The sequence below is a fragment of the Arachis hypogaea genome, chromosome 3, assembly GCF_003086295.3.
Source record: "Arachis hypogaea cultivar Tifrunner chromosome 3, arahy.Tifrunner.gnm2.J5K5, whole genome shotgun sequence".
Lineage (NCBI taxonomy): Eukaryota > Viridiplantae > Streptophyta > Magnoliopsida > Fabales > Fabaceae > Arachis > Arachis hypogaea.
In genome coordinates this window covers 142099244-142116485 of record NC_092038.1, presented here as the reverse complement: position 1 = coordinate 142116485, position 17242 = coordinate 142099244, and the positions used below count along the sequence as shown (strand labels likewise).

The following is a 17242-nucleotide window of genomic DNA, read 5'->3' as shown; positions in this document are numbered from 1 at the left end:
TATTAGTAATAAGGGGTAAGTATTGTTTTGGTCCCTAACGTTGAGGGACAGAATTGAAACCGTGCCCGATGTAATTTTTTATTTAGAATCATCCTTAACATTTTTTTGATGTAATTTTTTATTCGACCACGTCGCTGCTCCGGTGGTTCTGCTTCTTCTTCTGAATCTGCTTCCTTCTTCTTCTTCATATGCTTTTTCTGATTTTATTGTTGTTGTGTGTTAATTTGGTTGTTGAATTTGTGTTGATTTATTGAATTTGGGTTGATTTCATTGATGTTGTTATTCTTGGTGGTGGATGTGCTGGTGCTGGTGGTGGAGGAAGTGCTAATGGGTTGGTGGTGGAAGAAAATGTGCTGATAGAGGTGGAGGGTATTTTTGTCCAAAAAAAGTTAAAAGGATGATTTTAATACGAAAAAAACGTTAAGGATTATTCTAAATCAAAAATTACATCGGGGACGGTTTCGATTCTGCCTTTCAACGTTAGAGACCAAAACAATACTTACCCCTTAGTAATAACTATGTGATTACTATTACTTGGTGATCTTTGATATATGATTTTAATTAATAAAAATAAAATTTTTTAGGCATTTTCTTATAAATTGAAACACGACATCGAACTAAAGGTTCAATATTTAATAGTTAATAAGAAAAACGAGTTAGTAACGCCTTATTTTTAATACGATGCTAAAAATTAAGGTGTTACACTTACTCCTGATTTAAATTCTACTGTTACTGTAATTTCTCCCGTTAGAATTGTTCTTACTTAAGCTTCCTTGACTTCTATTACTGCTCCCCATCATACCTCACTCAAAAAATGACTTTTCAGAACTTTACAATATGAACAAGATCAATGAGAAGGAGTGGAGACAAAGAGCGCCATTAACTTTTGGAGTAACGAAAATTTATAATTCTAAAAGTGAGGGACTTATTTAATCATTTTAAAAATTGGAGAACTAATCTAAAACAAATTGAGAATTTTAAAAATCATTTTAGACATTATCTCTTTTAAATTAATATTCAACCAACAATAATTTACATTCATATTTATAAGTATTTGCATAAAAAATATTTTTATATTTATATTTATATTTATATTTATTATAATTTACATACTTAAATCAATATAATTGATACTTATATTTTTTATTTTATAAAATTTATATATATAAAATAATAAAATTTATTTATTAAAAATAATTTAGTATTTATACTAAACAAGTAATATCTAAAATTACTAAACACTGCTGCCGATAGAGCTTCTGTAAATGCAATTACCCATCCTAAATTTGAATCCTCTAAATTTTAAATTTGTACTTTAAAAAATAAAATGTGATTTTTTATTTTTAAATAATTTTTCTCTCATATTTATTCTTAGTTCCACTTATAAAATAAATAATAAAAAATTACACTTTACCCTCTAAAAATAAAATTTAAACTTTAGAGAATCCAAATTCATCCATCACGGGGTTATTTTTTATTTGTCATAAATCATAATTGCTACTATTTGCTACACAGTACACACTCTCCCTCACTCAGTCACACGGAGGCTCGGGGTCGGAGCTCCCAAATCAAACACAAAATCAAAATCAGAACAAGACGGTTCTTCAAATCTGTGTCTTGTGATGGCAACCCTGGCCCGTTCAAACTCCCTCCTCCTCCACACTGCCGGCGCCGGAGCTGGAATTGCTGCCCACTGCCGCACCCACCTCCTACGCCAATGGGTTCCAATCCACGCAACCAAACTCAACCCCCTCTCTCTACACTGCAACACATCCTCCTCTCCCACTGCTGGTACTTATCAATATCATCTTCCTAACACTTTCTTTCATTCTTAAATTGATTAGTATGAACATCGCGCGCACATACAGTAGGAGGTGTAAGAGCTCAGGTTGCAACTGAGGCGGAAGCAGGAACTCCAGCTAGCCAGAATGCGGAAGCGCCCGTTGTAGTGGTCACCGGAGCTTCTAGAGGCATCGGTCGAGCAATTGCTCTCTCCTTGGGTAAATCTGGTTGCAAGGTTACTCATTCGCATTTGTTTGTTTCCCTCAATCTCATCTTGTACAAAATTTCGTTTTATTTTTTATATCTATATAACAAGCAAACTTGCCTCCATAGATGTAATATTGGCATAGCTTTCTCTCAGTTCTGCAATTCAGCTATTTTGGGGGTTTTTTTTTATTACAGGTGCTGGTCAACTACGCAAGGTCATCCAAGGAAGCCGAGGAGGTTTCCAAGCAGGTACATGGCTTCCATCTAAATTTATGTTTAATTTTGTAATTCGGTTTGAAACCATGCACTGTCTATGTTTTTATGTTGTTGATGTTTATGTTATGAATCTTTTTTGTGTTAAACACATATAGTGGTCATGGTCTGAGTTGATCCTTGGGACAAGAGATGACAATCCTGTGCTGCGGTTACTTTGATATATTTATTCACAAGCAATAATATTGAAACTGAGGTATCCTGCGACCTCAGCCTGTTTATACTCACTGACTGACCTGTAGTAATTTCTTTGATCATTACTTGCAGATCCAGGAATTCGGTGGACAAGCTCTTACATTTGGTGGAGATGTTTCCAATGAGGCTGATGTGGAGTCTATGATTAAAACTGTGAGCAAATATTTATAAAGCATTGGATTTACATTCTACCTTGGCTGTTTCATAACTTCAATGTATGCAGGCTGTTGATACTTGGGGAACAGTTGACGTGTTGGTAAATAATGCAGGTAACTTAGATAAATCTCTTGTTCTAGGACTCTTTTCCATAATTACAAATTTCAAATTTCATATCTAGTAGAAATGAAACTGCATACTCAAAATACTATCTCATTGTTTTAGGAATTACTCGAGATGGCTTGTTGATGCGGATGAAGAAATCACAATGGCAGGAGGTTATTGATCTAAATCTCACTGGTGTTTTTCTTTGCACCCAGGTATTAAGTTCAGAATTTGAGTACATGTTATATTAAGTATACTTCTCTTTTAGAGGAGCTGACATGGTTTATTTTTTGCAGGCAGCAGCTAAAATTATGATGAAGAAGAAGAAGGTGACATCACACTTCAATCTCCTCCCTACATCTTTTCATATCATATGTTTGTCGATGGTGGGAAGAAATGTTGTTGGATACAGCCCTATGGGCTTCAACTTGACCTTTGTCCTCATCAAATCATCAGTCCTGACTAAAATTCCTGTGTAAAATAGCTAGAAGTGTTTTTCTTTCTTTTTCTTCTGTTTTTAATTTTTATTGGTAGGGGGCTGTATTTTGGAAAAAGTTATCAGTCAACCACTGCAGTCTTTATAATTTGAAAAATTACAGCTAGCATTTGCTAAAGCACTCTACTTTTATATCTCTGTTCACTGGTGATTTTGCAGGGAAGGATAATCAATATTGCATCAGTTGTTGGTTTGGTTGGGAATGTTGGACAAGCCAATTATAGTGCTGCAAAAGCAGGAGTAATTGGCCTGACAAAAACAGTTGCAAAGGAATATGCTAGCAGAAGCCTCACTGTAATTTTACAATAATTTTCTGCCTGATGTCTAATATGCAGTTTTATATAGGTTGATGGAATTTTACTGAAAACACCGGCATTTCCTCAGGTTAATGCAGTTGCCCCAGGGTTTATTGCATCTGACATGACTGCCAAGCTAAGCGAAGACATTGAGAAAAAGATTCTGGAGACAATTCCTTTAGGTGAGCATGACCAAAATATTTTTAGCCCCGAAGCACATGTAGCAACAGTTTAAAACAGTTGATAATGCTTTGTAACATTCTGTTTCAACCTTATATTCAGGGAGATATGGCCAACCAGAAGAAGTTGCTGGACTTGTGGAATTCTTGGCCCTCAATCCTTCTGCTAGTTACATCACTGGCCAGGTCCTTTATTTCCTCAGTGGTTTTTCTAGATATAGAACTAGTCTGATAAACTATCCCATTATATATAGTAGATTATGTGACTTAAGTTATTTACATGTAATGTTTTTCCCATTCATCTTTTATGTGCTGTTATAAACCGGAACTGCTCTATTGCAGGTGTTCACTATTGATGGAGGCATGGTGATGTAAGTCAGTAATATGCTTCCTTTAGCAACTTGAGTTCTACGCTTAAAGTTCATACCAATAGGCAATAGCCACAGAAATTCAACTTCTTTCATATGGTGATAGTTCATTGTATGCTGATTTTTGCTCCAGTGTTATACTTGGTAACTTAATCCTATCAATTTTGTTTAGCTATTAAAAGGCTTCTAATTCGGATGAATTTGGCATCTTACTACATGTTGGTGAGTCTTCATCCTAATGCATATGAATACTCATCTTATCTTCTTCTATAATAAAAATAATAATAATAATATGCCGTACCATTATTGCATTCTTGGTGGGAATAATATGGTTGTCTGCATATAAAATAGAAAAATCACTTGTGACAGACAACTCTTCATCTTGATGGATTGCAAATCTCAAAGAAACTACATGTTATGTACAGAATTCATGTATGTGTTGTGTAGACGAATGGCAAAATATGTAAAGAATCCTAAACAAAATTGATTTTTAAAGGCCTAAAAAACATGAAAGATTTTGCACCCTAACTTAAATTCTGGTGTAACATTCTATTGTAAAAGATCCGAGCATGCTCTAATATTTCCTACTCGATTTGAACTAGAATCTATAGCTAGCTGCCTAGCTATCAACTGATAGATTATTCGAACAAAGCAATCATTGAGGGTGCTACCCTTGAAACAATAGCTCAGGAGAAGAACTTGTAGTTATGGATTGAAATGATGATGTTTCTCAGTGCTCCAATTGGGGATACTGTCATCAAAAGTACCCCAATCACAATGCATGTCTGAAATATAATAAAAATCAGGTCAAAGTCTGAGCGTAATTACTAAAACTAAGAGGAGACTGTTCAAGGATTATTGACAGGGGTCAGTTAACATACCCAATTTACGAACCAAGACAAGCTAAATCTCTTAGGTTTGTAAACTTTAAGCCATATTATGCAAGGCAGCTGCAAGTAGGAAGAATGCAACACTAAGTATTTGATAATATATGATGACTACTAGGTCTTCTTTCGTAGGTGATTTGATTATATAATATGTGAAAAGGAAAAATAAATGCTTTGCTTATATACTTACGAAGTATGATGTTGGGGCAAAGGCAAATCCTCCAAGAAATCCAAGAAGTGAACCAAAGAATGGGACGCATATAGCAATTGCCATTGTGAATGCTGTAACAGTGGGATAAAATGTACTTAATCTAGATAGCAGTTCAAAATTCAAGCTAAGAAAAAAAGGGTCCATAAGCAATCACCTCACATACCTACAAATAGAGTGCGGGCAACGAATCGAAGTGTGAAGCAAGGGGGGAACTTAAACTGCTTCACTAATAAGGTTTCCATCATATCAAACACTGGCATAGAAAATACCTGTTGTTTCCATATCCAAAGTAGAAGTGTAGAACCTGAGAATGCTGATTGAATAAAAAGCACAAGAAGTCAACGAACTGAAAAATGAAACTCACCTGGTAGCCACCAACAACATGGACAATAACAAACATGTTAGCAGCAGCAATGAGCCAAATAGGGTGCTCAAGAGTGATGAGGATGTTATCTTCAACCGAGTTTCCAAATACATAGTATCCAATGAAGGCAACAGGGAAGTAGCAGATTGCCACTCCTATGTATGCAAGGATAACTCCGTTCCACATTGGTTTCTTGGAAGGCACTTCTTCGGTTGAAGGCATCGTTGCTTGGATTTCCAGAACTACATTGTGGCCTGCATAGGCGAATGCTACATCTCCCAAGGCAGTCATGAAGTTGAACACACCATCTGCTGTGCTCTTTGCGTTGTAGCCATAATCCACATTTGGTTGAACTCCCTTCATAAGTGAAGCCACCCAAGCAATAGTTGAGTAGCTGTAATGTATTAATGTTACATAAGCAACTATTCACATGAAGATGTTGAAATCATTTTCATGTAAAAATAATAGTCAAGATGTAAAAATGTCTTATGTTAAGCAGAGTAACAATATCACTATAAGAAGATTGATGATATATAAAGGAATTTGAATTACGCAATAGACATGATGGCTGCAGCTAGAGAGACAGCAGAAATAGAGTTGAAGCTGGGGCATTGACAGAGTACAAAGTTGACAGATGCAAAGATCATAATCCAATAGGAGGTTCTGATGTCTTTGCATGTGGGACAAACGCTGCCATGAAACTTCTTAAGAGATTTGCCTCCGGTGACCATATAAACAATGCATGTGCCAACCTCAACAAGTAGCTGTTGGGGAACCACGATGTATAGGCCAAGCTTTTCACCAAAGGCATACTGCCCTAACTCGTGGTACCGGTCAAATCTCTTGCCGGGAACCATTTCGTGCATCTCAACCATTTGCCATAGTGTGAACAAGGTGATGATCCATGACAATAGCAGTGCAACCACGCCAGGACCCCTAAATTCAAACACCAAGATTAAGAAGGTAAACTATACCCATGCTTCAGATATATGCATAAATATATGTGTCGTTCAATTTATTTTCAATATATATTTATATTCCAACATGTATTTTATACTTGTGGCTAATTTTGATGGTCAATTTTAGTGTACACTTAACATAGTTTAGATAATAGATATTCAATTTGTATAATTTTAAAATATTTATTTATTCACGATATTTATTATGTAATTTTTTGAAATTTTTATCCATAATAATATAATTTAAAAAAATAGAATAATGTAATATTAATTTGATTCAGCTGAATTTTCTTAGTTTTTATAAGAATAATTCTATCCAATTATATTATTTTCGATCTTTATTATTGAGATAATTTTTTATAAGAATAACTCTATGAGAAAGTCTAAGGGTTATCATTTTTATTAAAATTTGGTCAGCACTTAACTAGTAAAAGAAAAATGAGTAATTTCACACTATTAGATATAATCTTACACTATTAAAAATATTAATGATAGTTAATTGATGGATACAAATCACAAAATCTGCTAGCCCCTTGGCACTCTTCTAATTCTATTTATTAGAATTTATTATTTTTGGCCATCAATTAGCCATCAATATTTAAAAGTGTAGACAAAAATATATTGTTAAATTACTAAATTGAATTAATAGCTAAAAGTAATGGCTAAAAATAATAAATTTTGATGACTTTTTAGTATTCTTCTTTTTCCTTATTGGGAGCCACTTAAATAAAGACGCTTAAAACGTCTTTTTATAAAGATGTTTTCTAATAATTAAAATTCAATACATATAATTGATTAAATCGTATTATTTTTGTTAAAATTAAATCAGATAAATTGATTTGGCCGAAAAATCGGTAAACCAAATCTTGAATCGGTCTAAATTAATATTTTTTTTATAAAAAATGACTACAATAACTCTATTATAGAAAATAAAAAATGACTAAAATACTACTATTACATATATATTTTTTTAAATTTTGAGAACCATAAATCATAACTCTACGACGATAAAAAGAGAAGAGAAGGATTAGAATTTAGGATTCTCAAAATTTATACATATATACAATAATAATAAAATATATTTTAGTTATTTTTTATAATAGAGATATTGTAGTAATTTTTATAAAAAAATATTAATTTAGATCGGTTTAAGGTGTAATTCACCAATTTTTTTGTCAAATCAATTTATCTGATCTAATTTTAAAAAAATAACATAATTTAATCAATTATATATTAAATTTTAATTACTAAAATACATCTTTAAAAAAAGACGTTTTAAGCATCTTTATCCCTTTCCTTATTTATGTTAGTGTGATGAGGAGGAGGTATATCAAATTCAAGATTGCAAGATATGAAGAGTACTTTGTTTTTTAAAGAACTTTAAGATGAAAACGTATTATATTAAATAATTTAATTAAATATATTAAACCATCTAATTATTTTTAATTATTTTCATATAAATACATTTTTATTCGATTTTGTTTTAGCTACACCTACACAGACATGGGAGTTCAAGTTCAAACTAAACAAGTGAACAACTAATGATTTCACGCATTTATGATGGATCTATTCTCGTGAGATGTGCCAGTTTTCATTTGTACTAATAGATCTACTGAAAGAACTTCACAACCATTATTAATACATCGATTTTCATCACTGTCTAGGAATATCTAATTATTTTATAAACAAGAGATGCTTGACATTTATTTTGGGAACAAATATATATTTTTTTCATGTATAAAAGATATCATGGTCAATATTTCATTTGTAACTACATAAATAGATGAAGACTCATGTGTGGTTGCATTCATATGAAGTTGATAGTCGATGTATAATTTAACATGTTTGATTAAATTGTTATTTAACAGTTTTACTTTATACGAAGACAAACTAAATGCGAACTTATACTTAAATATGATACACACTTAATGACTAAAAATTAGTGGATAGCATACTTAATGAGTAATAGTTAGGACATAATTATTACCAGCCCATCTTTGACATGGCATAAGGAAGACTGAGGACACCAGCACCAACCATGGCGGTGAGATTGTGAAAAGCAGAATACCACCATTTGGCATTTCTAGAAGCAGTGACAGGAAGCCAATTATCAATGGCAGACTTTCTTGAATCGTCAGTCATTTCTAATTTGCAATCAAAATCTTGTTCAAACTAAACTAGTAAAGCTATGTATGCAATATGGATAAGTTCACAGATCTTTATAATCGGGTAAAAGACGCGGTCTTCAGTTCTGTTATTCTGTAACTGCCGTAGCAAAGTATGTCTGGTAGTTGGATAATGTAAGCTAAACATAGAAAAACAGATGCACTACTACTTCTTGCTACCATCACCTATTTTCTCTCTCAGTTATTTATTATTGCTTGGTCTACCGTACATTTTGATCAAAGTGTCATACTTCTGATCCTTTTTGATATGTTATGGTCACATTTATCCGAGTTTCTTGAAGGTGACCCAAAAAAAAAAAGTATTAGTATTGATTAACTAAACTTTACTTGTATGGTTTTATTGGTGGTTGATTTTGTATTTAATCTTCTTGACTACTAGTTGCTTAATTGGTTTGCTATAAATGATAATGCTTTAATATGAATTTATTTACTAATTTTTTTTTTAATATGTGAATCTATGTATTCATATATTATGAATGGCAACCTAGAATTGTATGCCTTGCGTAGACATATAAAACACCAGAAGATTCGATTAAATATTAACGGTAGAAATCATTAAAAATAAAATAATTGTATGTCAAAATCAACACAAATATAGATGCATATATTTTATTTATAATTATATTAAAATATACAAATGTCTAATATATATATTGAAATGTACTTCAATTCATTATTTTAATGCAATTCTCTTCCCTTTTATTATCTCTTTTCTCTTATATAAAATAATGAATTACTTTTTTAAGTTTTTATTATTGTTCATCTTACTAGTTTTTATATTTTTCATTTGTAGTTTAAATTTTATGAGGAATATAAATACAAAAGCTAACTTTCAAGTTTCAACAAGTAAATCTTGAGAAGCATTTATTAGTATTCCTATTCATATTTGGAGTTGGCTTCTCAAATACAGTTGAACATTGAGCACATGTTATATCATCAATACATAAGCTCCAACAAACATAAATGATTACAACTTGAGCTAGAATATATTCTTTTTGACAAAATGATTCATGCTGAATATCATTTATGTAACTAAAGAACTGAGATTTGTCCTAGTGCAGCTATTTGCACCCTCAAAAGCCTGCTCTTGTGCTCCAAAAGAAAAATACTTATTCATCATTTTCTTATTGAAGGAACCCTGCCTGAAGTTCAACTGTCGTGTACCACAATCTATATCAACACCCTTATGTTCTTGAAGACTTTGAGTTGAATGAGCAGCAGCATTAGCAATAGGCACATATGGCTTTACCTGAATTACCCCTTGCATTAGGCCTGCAGCAAAATAACTTCTACTGGATGGACTTGGGAGATTGGTCATTATAGGTAATGTTCTCTTGTTGTTTGGAAGGGAACACAGTTTTGAGTATCTTTGTCTTAATGGAATTGGAATGTCTTCCAACTCTTTACTTGAGATGCAAGAAGCAGCCACAGAATCGTCATCTTGAATTTCTGATACTGCCTTTTTAGTCTCTCTTCCTCTAGGCCTCCCGAAAAGGAACTTTAAGCGCCTTTTCGCATCGTTGATAGGACTAGACTTGCTGCAATGTGGAGAATCGGCTAGCTTGTAATCATGCGGTTCACCACTTGACCATGAATTTGATTCCACACTTGCCTGATCAAAATTGTCATCATAGGATTTCTCAATGCCTGTGTACAAGAATATCTCACCATCTGGTACCCTGAATGAAATGCCAGGACTTGTTACAATGCCATGATTCTTCAGATGAGTAACAAGAGTATTTCTTGCTGTATAATCCTGACAATTAGAGATGCCACCGGCTGAAATCAACTGCTTGATCAAGATTTCAGATGATGCTGATTGTGACCTCTGCTTCAAATGATCCAAGGGGGTCATGCCATCCGCATCGCGGACGTTCAAATCAATTGATGGAATAGACATCAGTAATTCCACTATTTCACATTGGATGTTATGAATCACAGCTACATGAAGAGCTGTTCTTCCATCATTGTTCTTGATATTTATGATGTCCTGCATGTCCACAATCTTTCCACTAATCAATTGGTTCATGAGCTCAGTGTGCTTGTCTAGTCTTCGGAATCCAGGGCTTCTGAAACCAGCCACTGCCATGTGAAGAAAAGTATCTCCATAATGATTGGTTAGGGATGCTAATGAGGGTGATGCTTGAACCAGAATCTCTACCACAGGTAAGTAACCCCTGTAAGAAGCCACATGTAATGCTGTATTGCCTTGTACATCAGTTGAGTTGATAATATCAGATGACTCAATTAAGTTTCTCACTACCTGTATCATGAAAATAAGTACAAGGTTATATGGATGATTGGTTTCTAACCCCAAATCAAGTGCAAAAAGATATTACAAGAATTTCTACGGGATTAGAAGAACACTAGAACATTGCACTAAAAATCATACAATTCGCTATCAACTTTGAACCTGATCACTGTTCAATGTTGCTAACAAGAAAAGATTTATGCTTTTTCATTCTCCCCTAAGTAAGAAATTTTGTGATAATCCCAAAGGGATGGTAACATTAGCATCAAAATGTAACCCAAAACTCCTAGCAAGTTCTAACCACTTTGATGTGCTTAGATTTACTGCAAAAGTTGTATTTTTAAGATCTTTGACTGGGTGGGACAGTTTCTACTTTCTACATAAAAGGTCCAGAGTCATAGACCACAATTTATGGGGACCATGCTGCTACTTAAAGCATACTGAGCAGGTTTTAATGCATACTTCTTGAGAATTATTATACATCTCTTTTCACTTCTTTTTTTTTCCCTTTTACAGTTAAAGGTTATTCAGACTGAGCTGGTCAAATGAAGAAAACTGTATTCAAGTAATCCATAAAATTATTATAAGATTTTGAACAATCACTAAGAATCTGATATGTAATGTCCCATATGATTTCTCTTCCAAGATCAACATTAAACAAGTAGAAGAACTCATGAATTTTGTTTGGCCTCACCTCAACTTGGCCTCTGCCAGCTGCTGAATGCAAGACAGTACACCCTTGAGAATCTCTGTAGCACAAAATCTCAGAAACATTTTCCACAAGCTCCTTCAGCATTTCCCAATTCCCTCCTCTTGCAGCAGCATGAATTGCTCTATTCACCATCTCTCTCTTGAAAACACCACCATCACCATGATGTTCTTCACTCCCAGAGAGTGCAGAATCAAGCAAGAGCCTGAACACCACACAATTCTTGCTCCTTGCAGCAGCATAGAGTATGTCAGTGACACCATACTCTCCCTCACCAAAAACAAGCAAAGGGTCTCTACTCAACAATTCCTTCACAAATTCCACATCCCCTGCTGAGGCTGCAGTGTAGAGAAGCCATCCACCATAGCCAGCACGGATGAGGGAGTTGTACTTGTGTTCCCTTCTTCCGTTCTCACATTCAAGCATGAGATTCCTTGCAACCTTGGAGCGGCAACTTGCAACGTCTTCAAAGTTAGCCTCGTCATCCCAAACGGCTTCGAGGCGGCGAATTCTACGGAGGGAAGTGAGCTTGATGAGGAGGTTGGTGTCAAGGTGGAGAAGCTCAGCAACAAGATCATAGAGGCCATTTGCTGCAGCCCAATCAATGGGGGCTGCATACCACCACTGGTTTCCTGTGCTCTCCCAACGAAGAGGGAAGCATGATGGAGAAGCCATGACACCCCCAGTAACTAAAACATTGAAAGACACAAACTTATTTGGAGAATAGAACAGGCAAGATTCTATATCTTCAGACAAAACTCACCATAATCTTCTATATTCACTCGAAAACTGGGCATAATGGGGGGTAGAGACACAAACACAAATTTTCTATCTTGTTTATGTTTAGTATATGGCACTTACCTAACAGAACATAAATGAATAAAGTGAAACCACACAGCACTAAGAGAAGCAAATATATGCTTATTCAGTTATTCTCTTGGATTGAAAGTTGTTGAAAAGCTAGTAATATATGCTTATTCTCTTGGATTGAAAGTTGCTGAAAAGCTAGTAGGTCGAAAAGTAAAAGTAGGGGAGTAAAAAAGAGGAACAAAGGTATGAGATTAACCTTGTGAAGAGTGAATAGTGCAAGATTGGTAGCCAAACTATGGACTATAGGATGCCGTAACTGGATAGCATGAAGAAGTTGGTGGCTAGCAAGGAAAAAGAGTGCAAAAAAATACAGAAAGATACCAAGTATAAAGTGTTGGCATAGTGCATTAGATGACAAAAGGAAAGGAATTGTGGGTGAGGTTCAATGCAACTGTTCATCCATGGTGGTGGAGGAAAAAGTTAAAAGGAAGGCATAGGAAGATTATGATTCTCTGGTCCGTGAATACCAAGGCCAAAATAATGTTTTAATAAATTATTATAAGAATCATAGACCCCACCATTATGGTGCTTGTCTTCATTCACTTTCACTTGAGGAAACTTGATTCTGTCATTTAACAGCAGACCATGGAGCACACATGTAGCCGGTTACATAAGGGAAAAAAGATCAAACACAGAGTGCACAAAATTTTTTATTCCTAGTTTAAGGTGCAAATCTATCCGAGTTTTTTTTTTTTTTTTTTTTTTTTTTTTTGTGTGTGTATAATAGACAGAGAGGAGTGTTTTATATATTATTATTATGTATTTTGTCTCATACTTTTTTTTTTAATTTATACACCTATTAAATTCACATTTTTAAACTTTATTAAATTAATGAATTTGAGTTTTTTATTTATTAAAAAATTAAACCGCTCATATAATAAAAAAATCACATATCATTAAATGGGTATCCATCTATATTACAAGACTTCTCTTGAATGTCAATTTAGAATTATATCTCATTAAAATTTTATTAAAAAAAATTAATAAAAAAATTAATTAAAAAAAAGAGTGTAATATCATTTGTGATCTCGTTAAAAATCTTATAAAAAAAATTCAATAGAAACAAAAATTTGACCAAGACTTCGGGAGAATGCTTGACTTGGTGGACGAGCTTTTTAAGGCAAGGGATGGCTATAAGGAATTAGAAAATAGTGTTACTGAAGGGATAGATGAGATGGTGAAAAACCTGAAGGCTCAATTTCGAATTCTTACTCCCGAGGTTGACCTTTTCCTCATATCGGCCGATAATACTGTAGTGGACGGAAAAATAGTCCCAGCCCCTGAGGAAGATAAAGATACTCCCATGTCCGACCTTAAAATGTCAGGACTTCAGGTTGAGGGAACTTATCAGGGAACTACTCAAACGGATGATGAAACCAACCGATACCCTCCTAAGGAACAACCTCTTCCCTCTAAATCGATCCCGTCCTCTTCTGCTCGGTCTGAAGATGTTATCATTGGCGCTGAGCTCCACCTTTTGTAATTTTTCTGTGTATGGCCCGACCTGTAAATCTTTTATGAACATATTTGTTTTATAATAGCTCGTAATTTGAACTCTTTACTTAAAAATTTTGTCCCCACCTTTGGTAGGTGGTAGTTTATAAAATGTGGCTTTGTCGTTTTATTACAACTTCAAGCACTTTTGTTAAGTTATTTTGATAACCTTAAGTTTTGGAAAGATGTCAGCACGGTAGGTCGGCCCTTGCCGGGCTTTTGTATGCAAGTATCGTTTTTCTTTTTGTGAGTTCTGACTTTGTGTAATCGGTACTTTTCTCAAGTTAATTTTACATTTTGTTTTTTGATCCGACTTATTTTTTGAGATCAGTTTACGAATTGCTTACATAACTTCTTATATTAATTTATACCTCGTCGCTTTATCTTGCCGACCAGATAAGTTGGTTAGCAATTTTTGCGATTTTTCAAGCTTAAATTAGTGCGTTTGAATGGAAAACTTAAAAAAGAAAATGGATTGTTATTGATAAAAAATTATTGACATATGTTTGTTGAGTTAATACTCAAAATGATCCCTAAAATTCGATGGCAGATTCAATTTGGTCCTTGAAATTTCAATCGACTCAATTTGAACCTCCAATTTTTAATAAGTGACTCATGTTAGCCCTTCTGTTAATCTCCATTAACGACACGCTTACTTGGAACGATAAGTGACACGTGGACCCATTACATGGCCTGATAAAATTTTCCTGACATGGAAAAAAAATTTTTAGACTCAATTTAGCCCCTTTTAATGAATATAAAATCCTAACAAGTGCCAAATTCCCAAATTGACATCATTGTTTGGGTGTTGGAGAAGATGATGAGGAGTATCAGCCAAAATTCCAAAAGCTGCAACAGGTCTCATTCACATGGAAGTTTGGGAAAGAATCCAAATCGAACTAGAGCTGGAAAGGTTTCACACTGGTGTGGTTGTGGGATGCGTCATGTTCTTTGCTGGTCTGTAACATAAGCAAATCCAGAGAGATTATTTTTTGGATGCCGAAACTATAATGTAAGTTCTTGAATGGCTTTCTTCTTAAATTTACATCTTCTTTTTGTAATATATGCATAATTTATTTTGTGGTTGTTGTGACAGACTTCTGAAAATAGATGGTGTGGACTTTTTGTGTAGACAAATGACGAGGAAGAAGAGAACATGACCGAGAGACATGAAAATGAAAATAACATTGAGCATTGGAAGATGAATGTATGCTGGAGGATTAGTGCAATAGAAGCTGAAATTAATATTTTAAAAGTATGGAATAGTATTTTGAGTTTTTCTTTTGTTTTGTTTGTAGTTGTAGTCATTAGCTATGGCTTGGGTATAGGAAAGTGATGAATGAAATTAAATTAATGTCACTACAATTATATTTTTTCAATACAAATCTGTTTTGTAAATGGTAAGTTGTGACTAAACTTGCAAATTCAGTGAGTATATTACAAATATGTATGATTCTGTAAATTGAAAGTTGTAACTAAACCTGTAAAAGTAAAATGGTAAGAATAAACAAAAGACTAATATATATATATATATATCAAATCTTTAAATTGCAAAATAAATTATAATAATAAATCTTAAATCAGTAATGTCTAGAGTATCATCATTACAGACACAAAACAAAAGGGCTATTTAAAAGGTTCCAAAACAAAATCCTATACAAGACATGACAAAAGACATAAACAACCACGGACACAAACTTCAGCCACAAAACAGCAACAAAACAACCTCAAAACACACAAGTGCGAATTATATTTATCAATTCATCCAGAAAAGACAATATAATTTAATCTCTATTTCTTCCTTGGTGCTTTGAAGCCCAGAGTGGGGACAAATTTCATAAATTCTATCAACTTTGACGCTGTACCAAAACTAGCTCCTTGCATTAGGTCCACATCTAGAGTTGCTCTTCTTTTATGCGGCAACTTATCCAACCTTGTGAGTGGAGGTGGAGATGGAGGCACCTACATGTAATTGGAAGTATTTGATAGTTTAAGAATAAACACATGATATTTTCATAAATGTAATTAATTAATGTGTTATATAATGTTACCTGCTTTATAATTTTTTGCTATGAAATAGTGGGTTGGGTGATGTCAATCTCTGAAGCCTGTGGAGCATCCACAGTTTGTATACCAGCAGTTGTCGCAGCATCATTGGGTGCATTTGTGTTTGCTCCATCTTGGGATTTGGATTTAGCTACAACAGCTGTTGTTGCAATAGCAAGAGCACAGGCAATATCATCAGCTTTTCTATGAGCACAGCTTCTTTTAGTGTGTCCTTTAACACCACAGTAGGTACAAGTGAATTCTTTATAAACCCTCTTTAACTTTGTTACAATTTTAGACTTCTTATTGTTCGAAGGCTCCTCATCAGTGTCCTTTCTCCTTTTTTTTTCTTAAAATTTCCTGGCCTTCTCCTAGTTTTAACTGAAGTGGGTTTGGGTTGGGGCTTATTTGTAGGCTTAGTGATTGTGACTTTAGATGATGAGGATTTGTTCTTAGGTTTGGGTTTGGTTGCAGATTTAGATGACGTGTGGTTGGTCTTGGTAGTGTTGGATGTAGTGAGTTTGGGTTTGGGTTTGGGTTTGATGTTAGTGGTGGTGGAATTGGTTGAGGTGGGCTTGGGTTTAGATAAGTTGTGCTTGGCTGGTGGATTAGGTTGGGCCTGGGTTGGTGATTCGGGTTGGGCTTAGGTTGGTAGATCTCCTTGGGCCTGGGCTAGTGCTTCGGGTTAGATCTGAACTGTTGGTTTTTCATTGGGTTTTGTAGCTGAGACATCATTTAGGCTTCCTATTGGATTTAGTGTGGTGATAGGTGCATCCTTGTCTTCTTCATGAGCATTGGGAGTAAACTCCATTAACTTAGGTACTTCATCATCATGGGGTTGGAAAACTCTATACTCAAAATATAAGTGGACTCTTTCTTGGCTCATTCTTGCAAGATAGCACATCTCTAATAATTCCTTGTCATGTGAAAGTGCTCTCAGTCCACTCTTTAAAGGTCTACTAGGAATAAGCTACCAACATTCAACAATGTTTTATAGTAATCCCTCGATAAAAATGCATCCAATCTATCTTCATGTAGTCCAGCTAATTCATCCGTACCCTTTCGTAACTACACTGCCATCATTCTTTGTAACAAAGCTGCCTCTGTGATGATAGACAATAGTTATCAAATCACCCATCTACAAATATAATTCAAACAATTAGCAACTTAACTTCAACATCCAAGGCCTTTTATATCATGCATCATCT

The 17242-nt window shown here is 34.3% G+C and overlaps 3 protein-coding genes across 5 annotated transcripts; 1 reads left to right on the top strand and 2 right to left on the bottom strand.

Annotated features, from left to right (window-relative positions):
• Positions 1 to 1469: 1469 nt before the first annotated feature.
• LOC112734824 (3-oxoacyl-[acyl-carrier-protein] reductase 4) lies at positions 1470 to 4257 on the top strand. Of its 2 annotated transcripts, none has more exons than XM_025784293.3 (11): positions 1470 to 1791; positions 1869 to 2017; positions 2185 to 2238; positions 2530 to 2610; positions 2681 to 2726; positions 2839 to 2933; positions 3015 to 3047; positions 3374 to 3508; positions 3599 to 3692; positions 3793 to 3875; positions 4032 to 4257. In XM_025784293.3, the coding sequence occupies exons 1-11, from the start codon at positions 1623 to 1625 to the stop codon at positions 4062 to 4064; spliced, it is 972 nt and encodes a 323-aa protein (XP_025640078.1). In that variant the 5' UTR covers positions 1470 to 1622; the 3' UTR covers positions 4065 to 4257. The 2 variants fall into 2 exon arrangements, with proteins under 2 accessions (XP_025640078.1, XP_025640079.1); XM_025784294.3 differs by having other exon boundaries at positions 1507 to 1791; positions 1872 to 2017.
• On the bottom strand, positions 4034 to 8901 carry LOC112736112 (lysine histidine transporter 2-like). Its single transcript, XM_072233734.1, has 7 exons — positions 8466 to 8901; positions 6072 to 6455; positions 5520 to 5913; positions 5319 to 5424; positions 5135 to 5226; positions 4939 to 5007; positions 4034 to 4842 (listed from the first exon to the last, which is right to left on the bottom strand). Exons 1-7 carry the CDS (start codon positions 8618 to 8620, stop codon positions 4744 to 4746), a joined length of 1299 nt encoding a protein of 432 aa, XP_072089835.1. The 5' UTR covers positions 8621 to 8901; the 3' UTR covers positions 4034 to 4743.
• Positions 8902 to 9501: 600 nt separating this feature from the next.
• On the bottom strand, positions 9502 to 13127 carry LOC112734823 (uncharacterized). 2 transcript variants are annotated; one of them, XM_025784290.3, is made up of 3 exons: positions 12691 to 13127; positions 11610 to 12313; positions 9502 to 10927 (listed from the first exon to the last, which is right to left on the bottom strand). In XM_025784290.3, the coding sequence occupies exons 2-3, from the start codon at positions 12297 to 12299 to the stop codon at positions 9689 to 9691; spliced, it is 1929 nt and encodes a 642-aa protein (XP_025640075.1). In that variant the 5' UTR covers positions 12300 to 12313; positions 12691 to 13127; the 3' UTR covers positions 9502 to 9688. The 2 variants fall into 2 exon arrangements, with proteins under 2 accessions (XP_025640075.1, XP_025640074.1); XM_025784289.3 differs by lacking the exon at positions 12691 to 13127 and adding an exon at positions 12388 to 12631.
• Between the last annotated feature and the right edge of the window lie 4115 nt (positions 13128 to 17242).